The 14,657-nt window shown below is 41.0% G+C and overlaps 1 protein-coding gene and 1 long non-coding RNA gene across 2 annotated transcripts in view; both read left to right on the plus strand.

Moving 5' to 3' along the window:
* myo10 (myosin X) overlaps positions 1-14,657 on the plus strand; it is a 165,468-nt gene that overhangs the window by 127,062 nt on the left and 23,749 nt on the right. Inside the window, 2 exon segments of the mRNA XM_085141052.1 lie at positions 13,525-13,649; positions 13,819-13,933. Of these exon segments, the coding sequence (XP_084997178.1) occupies positions 13,525-13,649; positions 13,819-13,933 (240 nt within the window).
* On the plus strand, positions 6,552-9,151 carry LOC146497010 (uncharacterized). Its single transcript, XR_014870793.1, has 2 exons — positions 6,552-7,450; positions 7,508-9,151. It is a non-coding gene; the product is annotated as an uncharacterized LOC146497010 (long non-coding RNA).

Below are 14,657 nucleotides of genomic sequence, written 5' to 3' on the forward strand. Positions count from 1 at the left end.
ATGCAAGTAAAACACAGCAGAAAATAAATAAAGTCAAAGACTAGCGGTCCTGTTGCTCTATTTTCACCTGTAAAGCAGGAGTGGGGTTGGTGGAGGGTTACCCTGGTGCAGGTGTGCAGCGGTCAGTGGAAGAATCCGCGAGTTTCTCTGTGAGTTTCCCATTACGTCGTAGCTACTCGGTGCTTGTTTGGAAGTTTAGGGTTTTTTTCGCTGTAAAAAGAAGTTTTCTTCCCACGCACAACGGACACTAATGTTTTTGTCACTTTTTATGGAATCAAACTCAAAGTAAGGTCAGTACTTCCACGCTTTAAACGCTGCACGCTCATACTCTCTCTGCACTCGATATATGATCCATTGTTGATCTGCACACAGCTGTTGTCACGAACGTCGCACTCGCTTACGTCACTGTCATGAGACATTCTCGCAAAAAAATCACGGTTTTAGTAACGCAGTAACGCAGCGTTCCTACGGGAAAGTAACGGTAATCTAATTACCGTTTTTGCAATAGTAATCCCTTACTTTACTTGATACTTGAAAAAAGTAATCGCCCATCTCTGAGCATATGTAGCTAAAATAACTTCTAAAACACATTTTTTTTCAAACATATTTACTCATTTGGTTTTGTAAATGGATCAAAGAGCTGAAGAAGAAACAGGGAACTATTTGGTTTGTGTAGAACTACTTAACCTGTTTTCCAGCAGCTGTCTCGATGGATTGTGTGCTCAGTGAGAGTTAATTATGAGCCACAACAAAGGTGTAATGTATTTTTATACAGTTTTGGTTCAGAGCTTGTAACTACATAGTTATGTAATATTAAATGATCGGCTTGCTTTAAAATACGAATCAGTCACAATGACCCAGTATAGTCGCAGATACTTGTTCAGTGCAGCAGAGAAGCTCTCAGCTTTTCAGAAGCAGCTGAGCTGAAGCTGGAACCTGAAAATGGAGCGTGACATTGGATTGTCGTTTGTTTGCTTGGTTGTCAGTTTTCTCACACGTACTCTCAGCAGCTGCCTCGTTTATTCTGTCTTTTTGCGGTGTATTTATTTCTAGCTCGTACCTGCATGTTTATCTGCAGGCTGTGGTTTATAGAAAATGGTTTAAAATTTCCCAGGGTGCTCAGGGTGTATTGACGAGTATCATCAATATGTCTGGATGCCTCGCTGCCTCGTTAACGTCATTGCAAATGTTGAATGTGTCAAGCTGAATTTGAAATACTCTCATTGATTGTTGATGCCAGTGATCATGTGCTGCCCGAGGATTCCCCTCTGCTACTCGACTGTCTGACGTTAATTGTTATGTTAATTAACTTTATTTTCTCCAACCACAAGGTCAGCAGTGACGCTCAGAGGTCATAAGTATTTGTGTAACAAAAGTGTAACATTTTACAGTATTATATATTATGTGTTTAATTTAATTTAATAGGAATTCTTTATACTACCAGTGCTCTTATTCACAGATATCTCTAAATATCAATTTGAATATTAGTCTAAAAAAATGTCCTTAAATATAAGAAAGTCTCTGCTTCTCAGCCACACTTTGTCTTTCTTTCATCATTATCTTACAATGGCTGTTAAAAGAAAATGGAAAAAAATAGAAAAAAGTCTGATAGTAAGACTTTCACAGAGTTGAAAGGTCAGGAAGTCATTAAAAGATGGTCGAGGTATGATTGGAGACTTTCAGGGAAGTTGAAAATCTGTGGGAAGTCGTAGGTGGTGTAATTCATCGATCCAGGCATCGACACACACATTGTCCCTGTTTTCTGAAGTGGGTTCTGTTTCATTGCTGACAAATCCAACTGATATCAGCTCTGAGACTTATGGCACAGCTGTGGTGTTTAAAGTGACACTCTTCGCTTTATGTTGCTGAGCCTTTATTTCTCTGCTGGGAAGCTGTGACGAAGGACGTGGATACTTGGAGGTTTGTGACGCAGATGTGGTGCATCTGTGAACGCCGGGAACAGCTCTGTGTATGAAAGTGCCTCTGTCGTTTCTGGAAGTCGATTCACACACACAGTGGGCGCTTCTGTTTCTGTGTGTGTGTGTGTGTGTGTGTGTGTGTGCAAAGAGTTTGTCTGTTCTTTGTGCATCAGCAGTACATATGAGATGGTCGCTGCCATGAGAGTTAAGATGCATTTTTATATTTTTCCTTGGAAAACTGTAGCAAGTGTAACTGGAATAAAACCTATAAACTATAAACTAAATAAAAATGTTTTATTTTTTATGTAAACTTTATTTAATGTAATCTGAGATATTTGAGATTTTTAAACCAGGAAGTAAAAAGCTAAACACACCCCACCTGAAGCAGCGTTCTGACTTTTATCTCTCACATCACTGTGGAGTCATTCTGGCCCACTCTTCTTCTCTGCTTTCATTCATGCACAGCTCAGGTTGCACCACAGGATTTCACTCAGGTTGAGTCTGTGCTGTGACTGATCTCTCTGTGAGAGTTTGTGCTGATACGTGACAGTGTTTGGGTTTCACCAAACGTGCCACTGTGCACAATGGAAGGGCGAACATCTTCACCTTGGTCTCATCTGTCTGAAGGAAATAGTTCCAGAGGTTTTATGGTATGTTCAGCTCTATCTTTGCACATTAAGCTTGCAGAGCCTGAATTTGCTCAGAAGATCGTGGAAACTAATGGAAGCAGTAACGTTGTACTTTTTTGACTGTATATTGAGAGACATTATATTTGTTATAGAAAACAACAGGACAAAATTGTAACATAGAGTGAAAAACCCACCAATTTAAGACCATACTGTTAAACAAATGGACAAATCGCAGAAACACACTACACGATGTTCTCATGAAAAGCTTTTAAGGTTATATTATACACAAAGATGCAGCAGTAAGAAGCACAGACTGCTGGGAGTCCAGCTGGACAGCCGGCGTGTTTTTATGAGGCGAAACACGAGCGTCTGGACTCTTCTGATCGAATGTTAAACAAGGCTGGGCGATGAGTCCTGAGTGGAGCTTAATGTAGTGGGGAAACGAGTTGGAGAGAGGATCAGCCGCTCCCAGGGGGATACCGGGGTCAGAGCACCACGGCACGTGGCCCCTAAAAAGCCCTCGAGAGGCGTCCCTGTCATCTGCCGTTTGACTCAGAGCAGGTGTCGGAGGGCGGTGGGGGAGAGGTGGAGGGAGCAGTGAGTGTGTTCATATGAGCGGCGATAAAAGTCTCACACATCTGAAAGTGAAAACCTCATTCTACAAAAAAACAATGAAATAATAAATTGCTCTTGCTCCAAGACGTTCCCTCCCTGTTTCAACATTTAGGACTTTCAGGAAGATTTTCAGGAACTTCCTATAAGTCTCGCTGTAAACTAAGAGCTTCTTTGGCTGCAGTGATGTAATGGTTTGCATGGTCAATGGGACTCCTGCAGATGGTGAGTGGAGTCTGTGGAAATATCAATATATAGACTGAATGCATAATGGAAAGGACTGTTGGCTCTGAATACAACGAGGAGAGATATCAGCGTATGAAGTGCTTTTGCATCTGCTGGACATTTTCAAATAGACATAATCTTTAGGTTCTTTAACACTCGATGCTCTGTGTGTTGGAGTCCAACAGCCAGTATGTTAACTGGAAACACTGGCACCGTGCCACCACAGCCTGTGGTCCGGAGCAAGCGCAGCACGCAGATGTACAAGTTATCTATAGTAAAATGAGGAAGTGTGACCCCGATGAAGATATCGTGTCAACATTACTTCCCTTTTTCAAACAGAAATTGTAACATTTGCATCTCTGCATGAACCGTTTGAAGACTTTGTCAGTGTTGCTGGTGAACTGACAGACTAGCAACTGTGAAAATTTCATTTATGATGAATGCAAAGCAACAAATCTTCAATTCAGTTTGCAGCATCAACATCACCCTGTTCAAAGTGTTAAAGCCTGAAACGTGGACACAGAATTTTATTTAAAAGTGCTACGCAGTCACACGCAGCAGAGCTAACATATAAAACTGTTTTGTTTTCCCTGAATGCACCAGACCAGTCGCTATTTTTGCTGGGTGGGGTCCTTTTTGTGACATCCTCACTGCCTATTAGATGACAGTCCGAAGGATTTCTGTTGGATAAAAGGATTTTTCACAGACATATTCCAACTTTTGTCTGTGAGCTGCATCGCCTCAAATTCATAAAAAGCTGTCACCCTCGTCATCCTCACTCATCAAATGCAGTCGACCGTTACCACAGCATCCCCGCCCCTCTCTGCAGCCAGCTTTATAGTATCTGTGTGTCTGCACTGTGACAGTGACAGTAATAACAGTTGAAGCTGATCACAATCTATTGATTGTAGTTCTTGTTTTCATCAAGCCTGACCTGTATTGACTGCACATCGCGTGTTTCTTTGTCCCTCTGACAAATTTCACTCCACACACTCCTGTATATTCGTGTATATTGGACATCTTTGTAATTACTGGTAGTAATCAGTTTAAACCACAGACTGTGGCCTTTAATGTTTCCATTCTGCAGAAAAATGGGTGTTAATCATCTGTATTTTCATAAAGACATGCGCTGCATGAACACAGCGCCGCTCTGATGTTTCCTGTTTGTCATCTCATTAATTGGGCTTGAAGGCTTAAAGACCCCAAGTTCACAGAAAAGCCTGCAAGTCTTTGCGCTGTGAGTACGTGATGATTATTATAATTAATGTTTGAGGGCAAAGCAGTAATGCGGTTTGGTTTGCTTAATGGTTTGATAATGAAGAGAAACAAGCTTGTCTTTTTGCTATGTTTCCATTTATACCAGAGGAAAAAATTGTTACTAGATTTGGAGTTACAGAATGTGTGCAGGCCTCTAATGAGCTTTACTTAAGTGGCAACTTCTGGGTCTGAAAAATGAAGGTAATTAACAGGGTTTTAATAGGGTTTTAATTTTCATTAGTTTTTATTTTTATTTAGTTTTGACTTCAGATTTTCAATTTTATATCAGTTTTAATTAGTTTTTACCAATTGTTTGCTAGTTGAGTTTAGTTTTTATTTTTTTGAAAATCCTTAGTTTCAGTTTAGTTTTGATTAGTTTCAGTTATAGTTTTAGTTGTGTTTGCAATAATTAAGTGTAACAAAATCCCAGTTTCATCATATCAGTCATTCTGCTCATCCTTGGGTATGTTGCTATTCCAGCTACCATACTGCACCCTGCACAGGTCGCCTGTCTGTCGCAGGGCTAACACGCAGAGACAGACAACTCACATTCCCACCTATGGGTTCTTTAAATAAATAAATAAATAAAGGCAGATGAACAACCATTGATACCAGGCAACTATAAAATGTATATCTTGGCCCCAATGAGACTATTAACTCTCGCAGCACCGGGTGTTCGTAATTTTGGTTCAAGTGAATTGATAAACTTTTTGAAGGTAATTGACTCACACAGTTGTGTAGATATCCCCGTCCTGTTGTCTCGGGATGCATCACGCTGCCTTGCCTGGGGTTAGCTTCTGTTTTCTGGGGATGAGGGTTGAGTGTGCTCCCTTACCTTCTCAAGCTAAGCTAGGTTAGCCTTCTTGTGTGAGCTTTTCAAGTGCACTTTAAGGTTTGTGGGATTTTTTTCCCTTTAGAAATGTCCCTCATAATTTGTCTGTTTCCACTACAAGACACTTGTTTTATCTAAAACACAGTCATATTCAAAGTAATCCCAAATTGGACTCTGGCTCCCGACTTTTTCTGACGACGACTCGACTAACGTGCTGCCACCTGCTGGCATAATGAGACACAGCAAGAAAAAAATCTGGAAACTAAACTTCATTTTCACCCTTGACTCTTGCATGACACGCACACATCAACGAAAACTAAACACATTTTTGCTATAAATTCAGTTAATTTTAGTTAGTTTTGTGAACACTCATAGTTTTAGTTAGTTTTCCTTTTTTTGTTTTTATTTTTATTTCCGTTAACGAAAATGTTTTTTCACTTCTAGTTTTCGTTATTTCGTTAGTTTTCGTTAACGATAATAACCTTGGTAATTAAACAACTGAACCATTCCAGCTTAAAAGAAATGCATAAACACTTGAACGTTTCTCACGCTTTGTTACAAAGTTACAGTGTGGATTGTGTGACGAGAAGAGCAGAAATTAGAAACACAACGTGATTAGATGCGAAGTTTATCATAATTGAAATACTGCAGAGCCTTTGGGTGTCGTACGAAGGATCCAGTGTGAGGCAGCATCTCAGCGCTGAGCGGACACAAAAGTCACCAGCATGTTTGAAAGTAAACAGCCTGCTCTCTCTCCCTCACTCTCTCCCCTTCACACACACACACACACTCCGTCAGGCCCGACAAGTGGCCCGCACAAATTAGCCTCAGCAGGCGATGCATCACCATGGCAACCGTGGCCCTCCCTCTCTCCGCTCACACAGAAAAAAAGGGGGGAGTGGAGTTGTGGGGATTGAAAGCCTTTGTTAGAGTCTGTGTTGGCAGAGTGTGCATGTGTGCGTCTGAGGAGAGAGACGGGGAGACGGACGGCAGCTTTGGGAAGTTTTCTGTCAATTGCCTTTAATCTGAAAAACCCTGAAAGATTGCGGCGCGGAGGAGCTACGATGCAAGGTGAGACCACGATGCAGGCTTTGAATGGGAAGTGGTGCGTTCAAGTACTTGCTTGTTGCACGGGGATTAAATGTCAAGCGGTGGGTTTTAGTGCTGTGGTATGAGGGGCGATGCATCGGTGTGTGCGTGGCTACATGACAGATGCACAAAGCAGGTCTCAGGCGTTTCAGGCAGATTTCATTTCCACTTTTTGCAGACAAATATATTATCCAGGGACACAGGGGTTCAATGTTTGAAATCAATTCTTGTATTTTAATGTCTAAACTTGTTTTTCAACTACAGACTTAACCAATCGAATCAGGCAGTGGGGTGCAGGAGCAATTAGAATCAATCTATACATTTCTAAAGTTTGGGTAAAAACGTGTGAATCTGTTTAGGCTGATCTGTGTTCTTCTGTAGTCCAAGTATCTGTGAGCATATTAGTTATGACTCTGTCCAGAAAAAGATGCAAGCGTGCATTCCTTAATCCATTTAAATGCCGGAATTATTCCCGTCAGTGTCGTTATTCCTCTGTAACTTCATAAAGCCGTGCACTGGAGGAACACATCGCCCTTCTGATGTTTTCTGTTTGTCGTCTCATTAATTGGACTTGAAGGCTGTTAGTCCCTGAGTGATGCACGGTGCATTTTGAGGGGAAGCGACACTGGAGAGGGAAGAGTGCGTGATGATTGTTAGAATCAATGTTCAAGGGCAAAACAATGGTGAGGTTTGATTTAGTTAATGGCAGAATAATGAAGAGGAAAACGACTGTGTGTTTGCTAAGAATGCACGTGTAGCGTGACTCTGACTAGTTGACTCTTTAGTTTGCCTTTTCTACACAATTGACATTTTTTAAAGACACTAAGGTGGGACGTCACTTTGTAGATGTGTTTTCTCTTGTGTGGTGTTACTTAATGTGTCGAGTCGTGACAATATTTTATATGTGAGCATTTGCTGCTTTTGTTATAATCATATCATTGGAGACTGAATCCTTTTGGATTTTAGACCAAACAAATGATCTCACCATGAGATTTTGGCCTTTTAACGCTGCTTTCAGACGATGCATTGACCGGGCACTCACCCAGTGAACTAATTGATGGATTAACTGATAATTGAAATGTCTTCTGCATCAGGCTACACTTTTTTTTTTACTGGTTTATTGATGGTTTCTCTTTTTTTGAAGTATATCAGACCTATTTGCTGGATCTCAGGTTCAGGGTTCATTAAAACTGATACTCACATGAGAGAGGGTTAAGAAGTGTTGTTCAAAAATCAGCACAGATATTTTCCAAAAGAGGATTTGTCAAAGATGAGCCACTAGTGGAAAAGTTGTTTTATTAGTTTCATTTCAGTTGCATTACCTTTTTTTGTGCCGTTGATATTACCAAGAAATCCAAACCCACAACAATCCTTCTTCAAAGTAGGTTTAACTCTAAGTCCAGCAGGGTCGGGGATTTAGGCTGGATTTATGTCCACCTGTGAGTGAAAACATTGTTCCGGGGATTCCCCGAAAACTCTTTGGAGGAGCCCCCACTGAGCAGTGAGTGATAATCCAGCTGGCTCCCACAGGCGGACCTGGATGCTCACAGGAAAAGAGCCTTCTGACAAAGAGAGGTTTTGGGGCTCTTGACGCCTTCAGTCCTCTCAGTAGAGCAGGAATGTTGATCCTTGCAAAGATGGAAAGGCTTCAAATACATTTGGATTGCTTGCTTTAAAGCCACTGTACATTGAATGCTTTTGGATTGTGGACAAAATACGCTGTTAGAAGCTTTGGTTTAGATTTAGTGAAATTTGCTGATTAATCAGAAGAATCTGGACTTTGAAGTGCAGACTACAGCAAATACTGTAACAGCAGCTACAGTCTTTCTCTGTCCTATTTTTATACTTTCTGAGTAATGATGCTCATCATTCAATTACTGCTGCCTGTGGCCAATGAACTGCAGCTTTATATCAGAGCAGCACAGTTAAACATGTACTACAGCCATACTTTAAGGTTCTTCCTTTTTTTTCATAAATATTCGAGAAACCCAACATTTTGTCAAAATGAGAGTTTAATTTATTACCTAAAAACAAACTTGGATTAACAACACACCTTTTCTCACTCTGGGTCCCATCAGGCATCCACCTGACTCACACCCTGGGCTCACCAAACATTTACGATTTATAATTTCAGCTCAATGGAGCCATTGCAGACGCTGTACCTGCAAGTACTAAAAGTCAACAGAACCTGGGTACATCGTTGTATTATACTCATATTGTATATAGCATTTGTATTCTATTTTATACTATTTTATTCGATTGTATATAGTATTGTCTTGTATTTTATTCTATTCTATTGTGTACAGTATCTTATTGATATCTTATTCCAGTGTTTTTCTCTAATTTTTCTGTGCAACTTTGCACTGCTGTAACAAAACTAATTTCCCATGCGTGGGACTAATAATAATAATAAAGGTTATCTTATCTTATCAGGAAAACCAGAAGCTTCCAACATCATATTCTGCATGTTCATTTGTGTCTGTTTATAGAGATTAACCTTTTAAACACTAAATTTAACTATGAGCCAGTAGGTAACGGTTCCTTTGTTCTATCAAAGTAAACGTCAGATCTCATTCTGTCATTAATTAGATATTTTTAAAAAAAGAAACGATTGTAGTTCATGAAGGCGAGAAAGGACATTTTGACATCTCAGGCTTCAGCACAGCTGTAAATTGTTCCTGCTGTGCGTTCTGTTTCAGCTTCAAATATCCATATCTTAGCCACATAGTGGTTTTGTGACTTTTACTGCACTTATTCTGAGGACTATTAAAAAAATGATGGAGCAGTCGCTGGTTAAGATGAAATGCAGCTCTCTGGTCATTCTCACTGGGATTGAAGGATGGACAGCTCATCCTGAGTTTGGTTGTTTTTCCTTGTTTGCTGTTTTAACCCCCGCCAGTTCCCAACCCCCTCGGGAGCCGACTACCACGACTCCTTTTGTCCTGCTGAATGCTCCGAGTTTGGGATCTTTTAGCTGGAAAGTTGGGCTGAGAAAGTTACTGAATCTACACTTCAGGCTTTTGTTGTCGTGCACCTGTGGAGGCTTGGGATGCTCAGCCTTCCCCTGACAGCTGATTTATGTCACTTTTGTTGTTCTGGGCTGATGGATTGTTAGATTCTTGGTAACTCTCCCCAAAACATGTATCCTTAGAACTTGGCAGCCTTCTCATGTTTAAAAAAATTTGATTTATTTTATATCCAAGCGAAATTAGGTACATTTCTCCTTTGTTAAATCTAAAGCATAAAAGCATAAAAGCATAAAAGCATAAAAGCCAGCCTCAGACTGGGATGAAACCAGCCTCATATACAAGGGATGGCCACATGTGTTTGGCCATGTATTAAAGTTGATTTAGTAATAAAAACAGTAGGCTCCTGGCTCCAGAGAGGGAAAAATGGGAGAATTTTCCAAACAATTATACCAAAGATAATTTGTTTATGTGAAAATGTCCAGACACTTGCCCTATTTTGTGAGACCTAAAGGCTTTATTCATGTGTCAAATGCTTTCACATGATTTTGTGTGTGTGAGAGCCTGGTGTATTTTCCTCTGTAGGGATATCATTTCACCTGATCTATTATCTCCTCTCTTTGCTTACATTCAGCACTAAAAATACTGACTACAAAGGAAAAAATGAGTCTTTCTAAAACAGAAAATGTGATGAATAAAGTAGGAAAGTCTCTCTCTGACCTTCTTTCTGATTGGTGGAAAAAAAAAGAAAAAATGCCAGTGGAAACATATTGAAACTTCTTAAAAATCAAAGAGAACAGACAGTTTGAAGCTGGCCGGACAGCCGAAGAAGAACAAGACAGAGGAGCATCCAGACAAAGCTGCATTTGACATCCCAGAAGCAGCCAAAAGCTGAGCAAGAAGAGGAAGCGATAGCGGGGCCAAAGAAAGCCAGGAGGCAGAGGGCAGCTTCCCGACACCGCTCGGCTTTGTACCTCCACAGCCTGGCCGTATGCAAATGCAAATTATGCTAATAAGGTGCACTCTTCAACCAGTGGCAGTAAAAAGGGCGCCATTCAATCATCCAGTCAAGATCTGGTGGTGAATTGGCCTGCCTTCATCTCAACTGCTCAAATGGACTATCAGCGGGCTATCAGGGGAGCCGGTCGCTGAATAAAGGGGGCATTACGATCGAGTATGAAAGCACCCTCTTATTTGGAGTCCCCCTCTACGCCCACCGAGGTTACAGGGTGAGAGGGCTCCCGGGAAAATGGCTTTCTCTGAATGCACTTCTGTAAGTAGTAATGGTGTCTCAGAGCCAAGTGTGTTTTTGGAGAGGGGAGGGATTGGTTTGTTGCTGGCTGCTGCTGTCATACGCATTTCTTTGTCTCGGAGTTCAGACGTTTGAATGGCTGGTATGCAGTTGGATGCGTGTACATGAGAGTTTAAAGGGACTGAAGTTTCATGAGGCTTAGCTGCAGACGTCATGTGATATGGGTGGATTGTTTCAGTTATCCAGGATTCATTCTTGGGGATTTTTAGCTTCTTTCATTGCTTAGTTTTGCTTCTTTTTCTGTTCTCACATCACTGAGTTTGTATCAGCAGACTGCTGTTTCAAGCAAATGAGCTGTGATAAGATCGCTGTACACAATCTAACAACGTGCAGCTTCTGAAGAGCCAGATAACCAAAGTCAAAGGAGCTGCGTTTGTGACGCAAAGTGAAACGTGACTGCAGTGGATGATAATGTTGCCATGTCTGTGATATAACAAGGTGCTTTTCACAGGGGACAAATCTTCCAGAAATCAAATGTATGCATTTTTTCTAACCTGCACTTCAGTTTATCCATATAGATGTTTGAATTTTGAAGGCATGGACTTAAAAATGTCTGTTTTTTCTGAACATCATGAAACTTTGGTCAATTTTATCTGCTAGCAAATAACTTGGATGTGAGTAACACACACCCACCCCTTCATGATACAGTACAGTGCTGGTAAAGTGTGTTATAGTCATACTATAAAAACAGTAGTTGGAAATTACAGCATGAATAAAAGTTAGTGTAACCGTGTGCAATGAACCTTTCACCCTTTGAAATGGTTGCTCTGAATTTGCGACTACTTGCAGTCATTTTATGCCTTCTAAGTGACTTTAGTGCATTAAAATGGTGATAAAACATCAATAAGATGGAGTTCATCTGCTATCAGTTTGCCATTGAATGGAGTGAAGGTAGAAATGCACTGAAATTGTTTGCATCTATATACACAGAAATTCCAGTTTCAGACCAGCCTGAAGCTCGTAGATCTGAAACAAAAATAGTTGGGTGGTTAATGCAGGACTGCAGTTTAACTACAAAATGATGTAGATGCTTGGCAACCGTGCTTTTATATAGGAGCATAACCAGAATGCAGCCATTGGGCAAACAGCTGAGTCAAGACCCAAACTGCAAGGAGATGCACTCATCTACACAGACTGATTGTAACGTGTTAGTAACCTGTCTGCATTTAGACGTTTGAAGGCAGTTATTTGCAAACATTGGATAATCTGAGAGTAATTTTAGTCAGACTGTGATTGGTTGGAGACAGGTTGCCTCTCACCAGAGGACCTGGACAGTTGCCTTCCTAATCACAAGGGAGTTGACGTCATAGTTTTACTCTAGTATGACGACCCAGAACAAGACTTGTATAAACGTCTGAGCCAAAAGAATGGGGGTGCAGTTTGTGTTGCAGTCTATTGTGTAGAATTCATAAAGCTATCTGTAAGTGTGCACTTGCCTTACTTACCTACAGCTAACCAAACACATTATACTAAGGTAACACTTTAGAACTAAGCTTTATCAAGCTTATGTGCATCGGCTGTTTTGCCATCTGGTTGGCACGGTGTTCAAATGTGATGTGTTGCTACTCTTTCACCAGAGGATTCAATTCAATTTAATTCAATTCAATTCAATTTTATTTATATAGCGCCAAATCACAACAAAAGTCGCCTCAAGGTGCTTCATAGATACAGAGAAAAACCCAACAATCATATGACCCCCTATGAGCAGCACTTTGGCGACAGTGGGAAGGAAAAACTCCCTTTTAACAGGAAGAAACCTCCAGGCTCAGGGAGGGGCGGGGCCATCTGCTGCGACCGGTTGGGGTGAGACAATTGCCTAGACCTGGACAATTGCCTTCCTAATCACAAGGGAGTTGACGTCATAGTTTTACTCTAGTATGACGACTCTGTAAAACCCAGAACAAGACTTTTGCCAAAAGAATGGGGGGAAAAAAAGCATGTCCAGAAACAATTATGCCTGTGTGTAGAGCAAGCACGTTATCTCTGATATGTCAAATATCCAAATTTTAGAAACCCACTGTGTTTCTTTAAGTTGAGCTAAAGCATTTTTTGGTGTGCAGTTTGTGTTGCAATCTATTGTGTAGAATTCATAAAGCTATCTGTAAGTGTGCACTTGCCTTACTTACCTACAGCTAACCAAACACATTATACCATGGTAACACTTTAGAACTAAGCTTTAGCGAGCTTATGTGCATCGGCTGTTTTGCCATCTGGTTGGCATGGTGTTCAAATGTGGTGTGTTGCTACTCTTTCTGAACGTTTTTTGTCAGCCGCACTCACAAAGCAATGACCAACTCAGTGAAACACAACAAAATACATCAAAATCCCACGATGCTGCAAACACACAGAAAATAAGTCAGAAAGCAAAATCAATCAAAACTGCTGTGAAAAACATTATATCCCCGCCATCGAGCACCATGCCGAGTGGTAAGGTCGCAATGTGAAAGGCGATTCACATTGTTAGTATTGTTGTAACAGTGTTATGAAAGCAGCATTTAGTGATTTGTAGGGAACATCAATAGATGTGCGCTGTGTTGTTAAAGTGTTCTGTCGTCAAAGAATGAAAATTGTTAGCTGTTGCTGCAGGACGCTGTTGATGTTCGTGCTTGATTTTCGAGACAATATTACTTTTACTTGAACACAGAGACATTCATCTGAATATGTTTCCCGTTTTTCTTCAAAGATGCCTGATCATTTTGACCAGACGGTGGTTCTGAACCAGCTCAGGTATTCCGGCATGTTGGAAACAGTCAAGATTCGACGCACCGGCTTCCCTGTCCGGAGAACTATTCAGGACTTCTGCTCCAGGTTTGTACCAACTACGCTGTGCAATCACACATAAGCACTGCTCTACCAAAAATTTCAGACCCCAAAACAGGCGCAGGGTCGTTTCAGTTGTTGAAATACAGACATTAAAGAACAAAGCAATCATTAAAAATCCTGCAAAAACCCTTCACCTCTGCTTTTACTTCTTCAGGTACAAGGTGCTGATGCGTGGTTTGTTGAATTCAGAAGACCCCAGAGGGTGCTGCGTCCAGCTGCTCTGCCAATATGACAGCAGCAGTGCAGAGTGGCAGCTGGGCAAGACCAAGGTGAGCAACACATTGCATTTGCTGTTGTGCTCATTAGTGCAGAACATCCAGAAAGAGTGTAACCCAGGTTTTTCCCTGTTGCCACACTTTATAGCCGGTCTCTCCTGCACACGGAGTGGAGCAGGCAGCAGTTATTTTAGAGGAAACGCTGGTATAGGAAAGCACTTTAAACTCAGGACTGCACTTATTCAGGGTCCTGGTGGATTGGGTAAACAGTGATTCATGAAGAAGAACAGATTTCTCACATTTTCAGGAATATAAGGTTAAGTCATCATTGTTTTTTCTTCTTAAACTCCTGATAATTTCGTCTCATTTGGCTCAAGAATTGATCCAGGTCCAGATTCAGTCCAGGTTATATTGTTGTCCAATAAGGTCCTTTTGAACATATAAGTCTTGCTGTTTATTGGTTTAGTTTAAACTTGGTCTTAAAAGATGAAACGAAACTGTTCCAAACATCTTTTATGTTTAAGGCTCTCCAATACAATTATATTTTATTCAATAACTCAGTCTTTACTTACAGGTTTGCATTCCCTTTCTGTCAGCAGTGAATTATTTGCCTTCTGCTCAGTTCTCTGTGGCGTAATTGACTTTTTCCTGTCTGAGCTCCTGAACGTATCTGGCTCCACCGGTTGTTCTGTATTCTCTTTGCTAACTTGGAATATGATTGGATGCAGACTGAACATCACCGCTGGGGGATGCCAATCCATTTTGGCTGCTCTGTGCT

Source organism: Neolamprologus multifasciatus, chromosome 18 (genome assembly GCF_963576455.1).
Source record: "Neolamprologus multifasciatus chromosome 18, fNeoMul1.2, whole genome shotgun sequence".
NCBI lineage: Eukaryota > Metazoa > Chordata > Actinopteri > Cichliformes > Cichlidae > Neolamprologus > Neolamprologus multifasciatus.